Source organism: Lactuca saligna, chromosome 9, assembly GCF_052625555.1.
Source record: "Lactuca saligna cultivar CGN05327 chromosome 9, ASM5262555v1, whole genome shotgun sequence".
Lineage (NCBI taxonomy): Eukaryota > Viridiplantae > Streptophyta > Magnoliopsida > Asterales > Asteraceae > Lactuca > Lactuca saligna.
In genome coordinates this window covers 32276090-32290454 of record NC_136425.1, presented here as the reverse complement: position 1 = coordinate 32290454, position 14365 = coordinate 32276090, and the positions used below count along the sequence as shown (strand labels likewise).

At 31.8% G+C, this 14365-nt stretch overlaps 1 protein-coding gene across 1 annotated transcript; it reads left to right on the top strand.

Annotated features, from left to right (window-relative positions):
- The first annotated feature begins 1438 nt into the window (after positions 1-1438).
- Positions 1439-4824, top strand: LOC145015269 (syntaxin-132-like). Its single transcript, XM_078973722.1, has 13 exons — positions 1439-1568; positions 1926-2037; positions 2541-2651; positions 2740-2845; positions 2960-3048; positions 3134-3207; positions 3296-3338; positions 3418-3478; positions 3585-3610; positions 3708-3785; positions 3890-3970; positions 4199-4264; positions 4446-4824. The coding sequence occupies exons 2-13, from the start codon at positions 2020-2022 to the stop codon at positions 4617-4619; spliced, it is 927 nt and encodes a 308-aa protein (XP_078829848.1). The 5' UTR covers positions 1439-1568; positions 1926-2019; the 3' UTR covers positions 4620-4824.
- Positions 4825-14365: the final 9541 nt, after the last annotated feature.

The following is a 14365-nucleotide window of genomic DNA, read 5'->3' as shown; positions in this document are numbered from 1 at the left end:
AGAAGGTTTGAAGTAAAGCAACAATTGAAAATAAGTTTGAGCCGCAGATTCAATGATGAATCGTATATGTATGTCATAATTTGAATCTGATTTTTGGTATCAATGGTTTCCTAATAAAAATGGATTTTATATTAATGTTTACTAATATAAACAAATTTATATTAATGGTTGCTATTTAATGTCTTAATTGAAATGTTTTTTGTAATATGTTTTTAATGTTGACCATTTTAAAACCTTTATAACCAGAAATTCAAGATTTAAAATATGGGAAACTTTTATTAGAATTAAATACATTCCATTTCAATGGATTTAAGTTAATTTTGTCTGACAATTAGAAAAATTTTATTGGAATTAAATGCATTTCATTTGGAGAAGATGATATCATCAATTTAATCTAAGGGTGGAAAACATAGGAGTGAAAGACAATCAATGAACCAGATTGTTTTAATATATATTAAAGATAACAAAATTATTGATATGTTTATTTAATGAGTTTTTTAAAAAAGAAAAAACTAAACGGGTTTGAATTTTGAAGCCAAAAACTATAAATAAATGAGTTAAATTATGAACAATATTAATTAGGGTAAATGATGACATAGATCGTCTAAAGATGGAGATGCTTGCTTCAGTTTGTAGAGATTTGTGTGAAGCCAAAACAAAGGTGTGATAATTGGAGATGCAAGGAAGAGACAATACACAAATTCTAAGAATACATGAGCAAAAAGGAACCAATTTATGGTGCTACATTCTATTATGAACACACAAAACATCAATTGAAGCATAACCATTGACATGAGGACGAAGAGGATTAGAAAATTATGGTTTAAGAGAAAAAAAAATAGAGGAGAAAGATAGGGGTGACTATTCATGTTTTTGACAAGATTTATGGAGAAACTGATACCTAATATATAAATAGAATGATATGCTTCAATTGATAACATAATTGTTGATTTTAAAGATTCTATAATTAGATGTAATTGTGCTCGAATTGTGAAATATATTTTAAAAGTACGATAGATTTTATAATTAAATGTAATTGTGATTGAAATGTAATTGCTAAATATAAAGATTGTATAGTTAAATGTTTGAATTTTATTTGGAGAAGATGATGCCATCAATTTGATCTAAGGTTGGAAATCATATGATTGAAATACAATCAAGGGGACCATGATTATTTAATTGGTAAATTAAGAATTCTTTTTTAATAATATTAATTTTTTTTTCAGTATTTTATATTATATTACATAAAGTGGCAAAAAAAAAAAAAAAAAAAAAACTAAGAGATACACTAAAGGAAGTTTTTGAACTAATTACTTACGTTTTTTATTTTTAGTATTTTATCTGATAAAGGTACGTATTTTAAAATTGGCTATAACTTGGAGGATTGTTTTTGCAATTTTACACAATCTGCCACCGTATGCTCTGCTATTACATCAACCACGTTCTGATGAACACACATTCGTCTCTCTTACTTCAAGAATCAATTGATGTTTCTTCAATCTATGGCTTGAGCGCTACTGCATTGACTTCAACATCTCTTCGCAACTTCAAATCCACATCTTTTTCAGGTAATCATTTTCCTAATGACTTGTTCTTCACTGCTAATTGAACTCTAAATTTTTTCCCCTTTATTTCAGCTAACTTTTCCCCCCTTTTGGTTAAACTTCATAGATCTGATTGTTTCATGCACTTTTTTTTAACTTTATTTCTTTGGTTGAGTCAAATCTGTTTCAAAAAGAGTCGAAACTTGAAACCCTAGTATCTGTTCGAAGTTAGATCCTTTTTATGTGTTTGGATTTGCTTGATACCGTTATGTTTATGTGTTTCCTGTTTAAAAATTGCTCAATTGTGTGTCGTATTTCTGCTGATTTGATTGTTATGTTTATGTGTTTCCTGTCTAAAAATTGCTCAATCTGTTTCAAAAGGAGTCGAAACTTGAAACCCTAGTATCTGTTCGAAGGTGATTGATTTATGCGAAAAATCCCTCGTCTTGAGAAGAAGATCTAGCTGCGACTCACCATGAACGATCTTTTATCTGTAAGTTTCTCTTCAGAAATTCTATCCTTTTTTATTTCTTGGTGATGGGAAATTCGATTTTTCGAGCGACAAAAGCTGCATTGTTCAAAGCTATCGAGATTCTCAGTACCTTCTTCAAGTCTTAGATCAATTTTTAGATCTTGTTTCCAGTTTCATATTTATCGGTGACGAATGTTGGTGTTTAAGCTTGTAATCAACTGGAATCTATGAATTCATCTGTAATCAAATTGTCTGATTGAAAATTTGAACCTATACCTCTGATTCTAAACAAAAAGGACAAAAAAAAAGGTATTTTTCAAATTTGTATCAGCTACTTTTAGGTAATATTAGGCATATGAACTACAAATGGATCTTTGAGCTTATTTTCTTCGTTTTCTTTCACCTGCGATCCTTTGACTTTGGATGTCAAACCTTTATTACCTAATCTTCATTTTGTATATATCAATTTATACTTATAACACCTGTCATTTTCTATTAAAGTGTTGAAACATAATGTCTTTTAGGAATCATTTGAGAATCCTCGGGGTCAAGATTATGGCCATGGTGATCTTGAAATGGGAACACAAAATAACTCGAATTCTGCAGAGTTAGGGTTGGATGATTTTTTCAAGAAGGTGTGTTATATACTTATATCCTCTTATTTCTACATGTCTAATTTCCTTGTGTAAATCATAAAACTTATCATATACTTGTTTTTTCTAGGTTCAATCCATCGAAAAACAATATGAAAAGCTGAATAAATTACTCAAAAAACTACAAGATGCTCATGAGGAATCCAAGGCTGTAACCAAGGCTGCTGCTATGAAAGGTTGTTCCTATTTCTATATGAATCATGAGTTCATAGCCATTTGCTAATGTAAACAAGATATCAATCTTTTCAATTATTGATATAAATTTCAATTAAATGCTTGTTATTTTACAGCAATCAAGCAACGTATGGAGAAAGATGTGGATGAAGTTGGAAAGATTGGCAGGTTTATTAAATCAAAAATCGAGGAACTTGACAAAGAGGTTACTTTTTGTTATTATTTATTTGATAATTCTTACTTTTTGTTAATATATAATTCAATAATTCATCCTTTTTGTTATTTACTAGAACTTAGCCAACAGACAAAAGCCTGGATGTGGAAAAGGAACTGGAGTTGACCGGTCAAGAACAGCAACTACACTGTAAGTTCTTAATTCTTACTCTCCACCCTACTTTTAATAAATAAAAAAAAGATTACATATTTATGCTTACAATGATCTTTATTTGCAGTTCTTTGAAGAAAAAGTTTAAAGACAAAATGTCTGAATTTCAGGTATTGCATCCATTCATTCTTTTATATCATTATATGGTTAATAGTTTTACTCAAATGACTTAATGTTTTTACATTTTAGGCTCTAAGGGAAAATATTCATCAAGAACATCGTGAGGTGGTTGAGAGGCGTGTGTATACAGGTTCTACATTTAAACTAAAACATCATATACTTGGAAACTTAATTAATGTGTTTTAAGTTAATTATCCAACTTATTATTATTATTATTTTTTTATGACTATTTTCAGTAACGGGAACCAGGGCAGATGAAGAGGTGACACTTTTTTTTTATATATATAATTTTCAAGCCAATATTTTTTTTTTTATAACTTTTATAGGCACATGTTCATTTTATCCCTTACTTTCTTCAGACAATCGATCAACTCATTGAGACAGGAGACAGTGAACAAATTTTTCAGAAAGCAATTCGCGAACAAGGGCGAGGACAGGTTACAAATAATAATTATAATTATAAAAACATAAATGATAATTTTTTTTTTTTTTTTTTTTTTTTTGTGTATTTGATGGATTATGTTTTATTTGTATTTTGTAGGTACTTGACACCCTTGCAGAGATCCAAGAACGCCATGATGCAGTAAGAGAATTAGAAAAAAAGCTTCTTGACTTGCAACAGGTGAAGATTTATATTTTATATATAAATATACATACAGCTAATTTGTTAAATCAAATATGAGGCAATTGTTAATCAAACATGTTGTTGAAGTGTTCCATGATTTTACAATCATTGTACAGCTGTCTACGAAGCACAAATGACCTCACTACCCCCGAACAACTGACATGCTTAAAATTATGATTATAACAATAAAAACTTACATAAACAAATGTTGACTTTGATGCACAGATATTTATGGATATGGCTGTATTGGTGGATGCTCAAGGGGAAATGCTAGACAATATAGAGACACAGGTAATTGACCATTTTGCCCTTACAACAAACATATGATAGATAATAATAGTACACATGAAAAGTCAGACACCGTTGATTATTGTTGTTCAACTTCAACTTGAATGCTATAGAACTTTGGGGAGGAGGTGAAAAGACTATTTTGACCTTTAGTGTTTTGTTTGTAATATTTGATGGTAAATAGGTGTCGAGTGCAGTAGACCATGTGCAAGATGGGAACAAAGCCCTTTACAAAGCAAAGAGTCTACAAAAGAATTCAAGGAAGTGGATGTGCATTGCTATTTTGATTTTACTCGTTATTATTGCAGTAGTTGTTGTTGGTGTGCTCAAGCCATGGAAAAGTGGCAATGGTGCTTAGTTACTTACATACCACCCATTAAGAGTTTGAGTGTGAGGTTTTATTATTATTATTATTATATTATTATTTTTACCCTATTCTTGTGTAAATTGAGAGCGTTTTTTATTTTTATTGTTCAAGTTATTGACTTGATGTTGTCTCGGAATGTGTTTGGCTGTACTTGGAATTCACAGTTTTTTTAATTCATATTCTATTTGTTCATTTATATATTTTGTTTGTTTCATCAAAGTTGTTTATATGGTGAGAAGAAATGGAAAATATGATTATGTATCCATTTGAATAGAATTACGAATATAAATTACTAATTTCGTCCCAAAAGAATTGTCCACTGATTAAAAAAAACATACAGATTAAGAAAATATTAATTACCATTAAATTTATTAAATGAAAAGACAATCTTATTTTTTTTGTTGTATTTAATTTCATGGTAATTTAACTAATAATGAAGGGTATTATGGTAAGTGATGTATTTATTATTAGTAGGGTATTATGGTAAGTGATGTATTTACTTTGAACCGGAAGACAAGTATATTGATAACGTTTTAAATACGTTTTGTGTGTATTTATTAAGGGAAAATATGAAAATATAATCACTTTTTTGTGTTTTCTTGCAAGATTTGCATCTTTTATTCTTCAAATGAATTTATCTGAACATTTTTCAATTTATATTTCTTGTTTTTTATGTATTTTTTTTTACGTGTCATTCATGTTAGATTGTCTATAAATAATATTAATTAGAAGTTAATTCAATAATTCCCTGCTCGTCAAGGTTAGGATATCTGGCTTTTACCTAGGGACCCGGGTTTGATTCCCGGCAATGGAACTTTTTTTTCTTGCTTCGTTTTTTGGAAACAAAAGTGGGTCAATCAATTCGGATCCGAATCTAGATCCAAAGATATCCACTCGCTCAATCTCTGATGAAGTTGTTCAGCAACACTTGGAATCTTTAATCCTTGTTTTTGGCAATTTGATTCGAATTCATTCAACTAAGCTTCACTTTCATCACGAAGACGATCTTACTCAATTGTTGGGTTCCTCATATCAGGTAAAAAATTATGTTGTTTTGGTAGTTGTAAGTTCTTAATCCGACTCTTCTTTTCGATTTTTAGTTGTTACTATCTTAGTTTTCGATCGTTGGTTTCCTTGCATTCTGCAGCTCTGTTTACGGTTTTGCTGAGTTTAGGTTATGTTGGCGTGTGTTCTACGACTCCATTTACTTTCGTAGTCCTTTTTCTCGTTTCACTTCTTCTTCTAGTAACCTAGGGCACATCAAATTCTCGCCTGTATCTATTAGATCATGTCCTGAAGAATTTCTTGATATATACATTTTTATTTGAATAAACTAAATATGTAAAACAATACTATTAGTTTCTGTTTGTTTATACTTATTAAAGCCTGTGTATCTACTCAACATGCAGGCAGGCATAGACATTCTATCATGGGTTCATCACAGATAAAGAAGAAGTGTAAAAAAGACACCCAACAAACACAAATCGAAAGTGAAGACGAATCTTTTGAGATTAAGGTACTGTTCTTTGCTCGAGCTGGAGATCTAACTGGAATGACTGATATGAAAATGGAAGTGACATCAGGTACTGATGTTGGTGATTGCTTAGATAAACGTATTGCAAAATTTCCTGGCTTGAAAGAGCTTCGTAGATGCATGGTTCTGGCTTTAAATGAGGAATACACGACTGATTGACTGAATCTGCACTTGTTAAATCATCGTGGATGCATGGTTCTGGCTTAAAATGATGATTTATTCTTCAGAAGATGATTTCTTGATTTTAAATGAGGAATATCATGTGGTCACTCGATTTTTATGTATATTTTATGTTTTAATTCCTATCGTTACCGGTTTCACATGATAAATTAAATAACAAACATGTTTATCATGCTTGGTATATGTATAAGGCCAGTAGAGTGGCGTTGAATTTGTTAAGCTCCACCTCATCCCCATGTCATGCCCAACTTAACCAAACCTTTACTCGTCTTTAATATAAAAATACCACAAGTTGATATAATCAATTTATTGTTTAAACATGAAATTCACAACTTAATGCAGTAAATTTACAGTTTAAATACAAAAATCACAACTTACTAGATATCATTATATTTTAACACAAAATCCATATACGATTCACATCTTAATTTAATCGATTTACACCTTAATATTGTTCATTCAAAGTTTAATCACAAAAGTCGTTATAGTTGAAATTTAAGATCCAAAAGATATCCACATCAGATATGGTTGTTTATCGTTTTCGTTTATTGAGGATAACCCATTTGGAATCATAATTATCAAAAAATTTACCCAAACGTATCGACATTGGCAAAAATGGCCCTTCTTTTTATAAGTTGACAAATAAGACCCATATTTGTCAACAGGTGTCATAAGTGGTTCAAAACTAGGTGAATTGTCGAAAATGGCCATTGTTTATCCAAAATTTCATTTTGGTCCTTTAAGATGTTCAATAATTCTTCAATTTTATTCCATTTTCCAAGATGGTCCTTATATATATATGTGATCGGAAATGGTTCCCAAAATATTATTATTTCCATATTTTACCCACTTTCAAAACATTGTTTTCAACAACTTGTTTAAGCACATTTTTGAAGCAATCCTTAAACATAACAATTTATGATCAATAATCCATAAAATACTAGTTTTTGTGTTCTAACATATAATTGGTGATATATAGTTCAAAACCTTGAGACTTGCTAAAAATCTCGAGTTCTTGAATCATTAGATGGAGTTCATAACTTTAAGCATATAAATCATAGCATACATGCATAAACAAGCAAATATACTAAGATTTCACAAGACCCTTGACTTGTATCCTCTCCCAAAAACCATGAAAAACATCAAAGATAGGGGTATGAAGCTCACCTTAAGTTGGTTTTGTGTAGGGATGTCAAAAAACTCTGTGGGGAACCCGTCTCGTTTAGGGGAAATTTTTTAAAAAATCGGGGGCGGGGACGGGGGCGGCGACAAAGTTAACCTTCGTTTTAATTTCGGGGGCGGGGGCGGGGGCGGGGGCGGGGGTAGGCAATCCCGTCCCGAGACCCCCATGAGGACCCGGTTAATAAATTACACTAATATTTACATATATTGATTATATAAATATAATAAAATATAACATGATTTTGAGCTTCCAAAATTCATCAAAAAAACATGTTTTTAAATTGTTAGTATATATTATTTTTAACATGTAAAATTCTACTATAAATAATTATTTGTTACCTAAAAAATACTTTCTTTTAGCGTAAATAACAACTTGTTTTAGCCAAAAAAAGGCAGCCGAAAATCAATCGGGGGCGGGGGCGGGGATAGGAAGGCTGAACATTTCAGGGCGGGGGCTGAAACGGGGGAACATGGAAATTTTGGGGGCAGGGGCGGGGGATGCACTCCCCATCCAGTTTCCCCCCGTTGACATCCCTAATTTTGTGGGGTTTTTGAAGTGTAGAGAAGAGATCTTGGTCCTAAGTAGGGATGAGATTTAGAACCGGAAACCCGGAACCGGAACCGGAACCGTTAGAACCGGAATATATAAAACCGGTTCCGGTTTCGGGTTTAAAAATTGGCTTTATCCGGGTTCCGGGTAATCCGGGTTTGGGTCCATCGGGTCCGGGTAAAACGGATCTAAAAACCGGAACCGGTGTTTGGAACCAGAACCACTTTTAGGGCCGGAACCGGTTTTTGTGAAACGTTTAAAAGATGCATATCTCATTCGTTTCAACTCCGATTGACATGTGGTTTTTTCCAACATGTAGTTTAGAGTTTGTACATGTTTTTAGACTATAAATTTGCCATTTTTAGTTTAATATTCATTGACTTACAGTCCCCCAAAGTCGATATATCAAAGCTGGAAGTTTTTTGTTTTTTTGTATTCGGTGAAAGTTTTAAAACATGCATATCTAATTCGTTTGAAGTCGGATTGATATGTGGTTTTTTGCAACTTGTATTTTAGAGTTTGTACATGATTTTAGACTATAATTTTGTTAATTTTAGTTTCTTATTCACTGAGTTACAGTCCCCCAAAGTCGGGATATCAATATGAAAATTTTCAAAGTTTAATCCGCTAAGTAGTAAGTAATTACCAAAAAATTCCGGTTTTTCCGGTTCTAAACCCACTTTATCCGGTTCCAACCTACCCACTTTATTGTTTCCGGGTTTTCCAGTTCTAGACCCACTTTACCCGGAACTGGTTCCTATATACCGGTCCGGTTTCCGGTTCTACAAAATCCCATTAACCGGTTCCGGGTTTTCCGGATCCGGGTCCATCCGGTCCGGGTTTGGACCCACTTTCATCCCTAGTCCTAAGCACTAGAATGCCCTTATTGAACTCCTTGAAGCCTAGATTATCCTAAGGAGTTTAAAATAGGACCTTGTGTGTAAATGAAATAATTTTAACAAAATAATATGTAGGAATACTAGAATAATTCGAAATAGCTCACCAAATTTCCAAGAACCACCTTGATGATAAATTTTTTTGGAAGGACCCACTTATTCTTAAGAGGAGTTTGGTTTAGTTGTTAAATGGAGTGAGGAGGGGATTTGTGAGGAAATATAAAATCTATAGAGAGTGAAATGAGGTGAGAATGTGGATTAGCAAAAGGAGTTCTTCCTTCAAATAAAGGAAATGAAGTTGATTTGAAGTGTGCTTGGAGGACTGCTAGTTAATCATGTTTGCTTGTTGGATAATTTGTGAGCATCCGTGAATGCATGGGGAATGGGAGATTACATCAAATCATAAAGTCAAACCCTCTTTCTCTCTCTCTCTCTCTTATTACTTTATGATTTAAAATAATACTTTTATGAATATTAATTGTTATTTTATGAAAATACGTTTTTAATATTCAAATTTGACATCAAATAAGGGTTTAATGGGTCTAAGTTATGAAAAATACGAGTTTAGTGGGATTCCCGACGTCAAAATACCTCAAAACGGTGAAATGGTCCGAAGTGGTCGAAAATCTGAAGCCAAATGGTGAATTCCGGAGTCAAACAGTGAATTTCGGAGTCAAACTAATTGTTTCGAAGCTCTTCTCAAGTTTCAGAGTGGAGTTTCGGGGTCAATTCTCAAGTTCCGGAGTCAAGACATGAGTTCCGAACTCGATTTTGCGAAGTTAGCTCATCCGGAGTCATTTCCTTCCGAGGCTACGAGGGGTTCCAGTTCGTAGTGCGAGATCTTTCGGAATGATGCGAGACCTTCCGAAGTCAGCAGTTCCGGATCAGCAGGTTGTCCGAAGTGAGATTTTCCGGGTGAAAGGATTCTGGAGCCAAATCCGAAGGTTCCGAAGTACAATAGTTCTAGAGCGAGATTGCTCGGCTCTTGAGGAGGTCCGAAGTGCAAAGCTGTCCGGTGTGGTTAGGAGGTTCCGAACTGGACGTGCTCCTTAAAGTTTTCTCCTTTCATTTTGAGTTGGTTTTAACTAAGGAAACTACCTTGGGGGATTCGGGAGAGATTTGAGGTACATAGAGAGATTTGGGAGAGATTCGGGATACATATATGTTTTGCATTATAACAATACACGCCTCATTAGGAAGAATAATGTAAACTTTAACGTTTCAACACAAGTCTCATGAGAAAAAAATTTCCTAGCTAAAAATGCTGGTTGTGACAATATGATACATGCATACATTACGTGCTGCAACCTTTTCACTTCATATGACATTGCCCCGATTGCTAGTACTTGCCAATGTCTCTTAATTACACCAAATGTTCGCTCCACATCCTTCCTAGCTGACTCTTGCGCCTCTTTAAACATTTTCCTTTTCTGGTCGTTAGAACATGTAAACGATTTCACAAAAATAGACAAGGAATGATATATACCATCAGTAAGATAGTATCTATGCTTATATGCTACCCCATTTGCTTGAAAAGGTACATCGTGCGACTTTCCAAGGTAGATATCATTGAATATCGACGATTGATCTAGCACATTGATGTCATTGTTTGAACCAGCTGGACCAAAGAATGCATGCCATATCCAAAGATCATGTGATGCGATAGCCTCTAGAACGATCGTCGGCTCTTTGTGGTCGTCTCTCATGTACTGACCACGCCATGCGTTGGGGCATAATGACCAACCCCACTGCAAGCAATCGATACTACCAAGCATTCCAGAGAATCCATGCTTGCCTTCATGCACCGTGTACAATTGGTAGATATCGTTAATAGTTGGTTTGCGCAAATATCGTTGCCCATAAACCAAACAGATCGCTTTGCAAAACTTGTACACACACTCCCGCACGGTACGCTCTGACATCCTAAAATACTCGTCCCATTTGTCTGCGCCCATACTATATGCTAACTGATGAACTGCAGCCGTACATTTTTGAATGGGAGCGAAATCTTTTATCCACCTCACATCCATTTTCCATTGGAAATATGGAAAACGGTCTTCCAAATCGCCAACAATACGTAAGGATAGTTTCTTCCTCATCCGAAACCGATGTCGAAACTTCACAGCGTAGATGGCATCATCTACAAAGTAATCTTCTATAAGACGATCGTGTCCGACTTCGTGATTTCTACGCAACTGTGGATTTCTTGGTTTAGATCGTGCACGTGATGTTTCGCTTAGTCGGTTTTGATAGTATCAATCGTTTTCGTTATAACGAAATCGATAAACTTAGCCTCCTCTAGAGCAGCCAAATCGGATGAGGAAGATGATGGCATTTTGATTAATAATTTTTGGAGAGAGTATAATGTATGGGTTAAAAAATAGTTGGATGGTGTGGTATTTATAGTTTAAAAAAAGGAAAAAAACAAATATATATATATATATATATATATATATATATATATATATATATATATATATATATATATATATATATATATAGAATTAATCAATGGACATGATTTGATAGTGTATGAAACTACAATGAGATAGCATGTACCATATAATCACACAAATTTTAGCAAAAGAGTATTTTGGATAATTAACTACAATTATAAAAGGAAATTTTTAGATTTTTAGGGATAATTAATTCTCCTAATTTAAAAAATCTGATTTTTTTTAATTAATTCAATTTTAATTCTAAATTAATTTATAAACATAACCGATTTTATTCTATCAGAATATTTTTTTTTGTTAGAATGATACTCTTTAAGAATTTTATTCAGTTAGAATATTATTGAAGAATAACAAAAATCTTGAATCCGAGGTTGAAAAATAACAACATTCTAATATATTCTTATACATCCGAACTTAAATACAAATTCATACATATTCTTACAGACTAAAAGTCTTATACATTTCAATATAATTATAGATATTCTAAAACACTATCAACAAAAATGAATAAAATTGTTAAAAAATAACAACATTATTAAAATGTGAGTCTGATTAAACTTTATTTATTCTTCAAGTTATTCCTATTATGTCTTCAACACATTATTTCAGCCATTCCTATAACAAATACAACAAAAATTAACAATGGTTAAAAACATGTTAATTGCAATTAACTATCACTTTATGTATTTTGGTAGAATACATAGAATATGAGAGAATACATAGAATACATTCTGATAAAATACACATAATTATTTTGTAGCATTCTTTTGAAACCCCATCAGTATATGCACAATATGATATGAATTAGTGATGTAAACAGATCTATGTTATGAGAACAATGAAATTTGAAACCCTAGATTTACCTGAACTCGCTGGCGAAAATCTTAGCATTCTTTTGTAGATTATTCTACTAGAATATAACATTCTTTGTTGAATATACTAACATAATAATATAGTTGTTGCATAATATTCTTAAGGAATGAATCACGTATTGGAAAGATTATAAATGTTTGATGATATATCAACAAATATAATTTAAGCTGTAATCAAGATACCGAAAAAAAAAACAATTATGTGTCATATCATGAAGTTTAATCCTTAATAAAAAAAATTCACAAATAACAACCAAAACCATCCAACATAAAATATTCTTAAAGAATAATTAAACTAAAAACATAATTACAATGTAAAATTCTAACAGAATGTGTATATGATATAGAATGTATGTATTCTTGCACACTTTTCCACATATTGCTTATTTAATCGGACGATTATAAATGATTTTGAGAATAGTTTTTTCATTCATACAATGTTTATGTTTTTAACTGTCTCATATTTGTGAAAATCTCTTACTGTGAATCAAATCATGATCGTAAATTGATTAAAAAACAAATTCTAATAGCAAAGATTGATGCTACTCATGTAATTAACAAATAAGGAGTTAACATCCACAATAATAATAATAATAAAATAAAAACATATCAAAAGGTTTAATGAAGAAAATAAAAGAAATACTTACTTTTTCACCTTTTAAATCAAACTTATTTAACGGGAATACACTATAATTACATCAATAAGAAAGAGAACATATAAAAGAAAAAAAAATAACTTGAATGACAGTAATAAACATTGCTAATTAACCTCTCATCGCATTGTATAACCCTTAAGGTCTTGCTATATTTCACCCACTTCAATTTTAATTTATATAATCAAATGTTCGACAATTAAAATTGATAAAAGAGATTGTATGCAACACATATTGAAAACATATATATGACACATATAACTTACACCTATAAAAACAAACTATCAAAACAAAAATTGAATTCATCAATTCCAAATTAGTGGGGCCATATAATAATTTACAATTGTCAATTGAATTTGATTTACAAAGTTTACACAATCGAAGAAAAAAATAATTTATCAAACAAGAATTGCTAAAGTAATTTTGCATAGGAAATTGAGCAAAAATACATCATACGTAATCAAATAAAAATCCAAACTTTAAATACACAAATCAATAACCTTCAAATACTAAACTAAAAACAAAAGATAATTGAGAAAGTCACCTGAGTCGGCTTCCGTGATAATAGACGGCATCAATGAAAATGGAAGATGGCATCGGTGATAGTTGAGAGGTGGACTGGAGGTGGGCGACGGTATTGGGCAAACTAATTAGCAGCGGGATAGAGAGGAGGAAGATCGTCTACTGATCGAATAAAGAAAAAAAGAAGAGGGGTTAGGGTTATTGAGATGAAAAAGACGTGTAAGATGATTTTAAAACTGACTTACCTATTTTTAGGAGATATTAAATGTTTTAAAATGTCTATTATAATTAAATAGTGTTAGATTACTATCATACCCTTTTATTATTTATTAACTATTAAATTATTCTTAAATTTTGATTGGTCCTTAAATGCACACAATACTTATTGGAAACATTTGAACCTAACTCTATCTCTCTCTCTCTCTCTATCTCTCTCTCTCTCTCTCTATATATATATATATATATATATATATATATATATATATATATATATATATATATATATATATATATATATATATATATATAGCCGTTTGAATAAAAAAAAAACAACGGACCAATGAGGCGAGGAGTGAGAACGCGATTCTGTCCAGCCTTACCATAAAGCAAACTTTTATTTTTCATGTTTAACAGATGGTATTTGGTTTCTTATAGTTGCTGATGGAATAGAAAATGCATTTGTGGGTATGAAAAAGAACGAAGAAAAAACCATTAAGTTTTGAACTCATATTTTTTTATGTTAGCCACTTAGTATACATTTGTATACGTGATTTACATATCAAATTATGTCTTTAAAAGGGACAATATAACCCAAATGCAAAAAAAAAAAAAAAAATGTTGCCCCTAAATTGTTGATTCCTGTTTTCTTAGGTGGGAAGCGATTTGACAAACG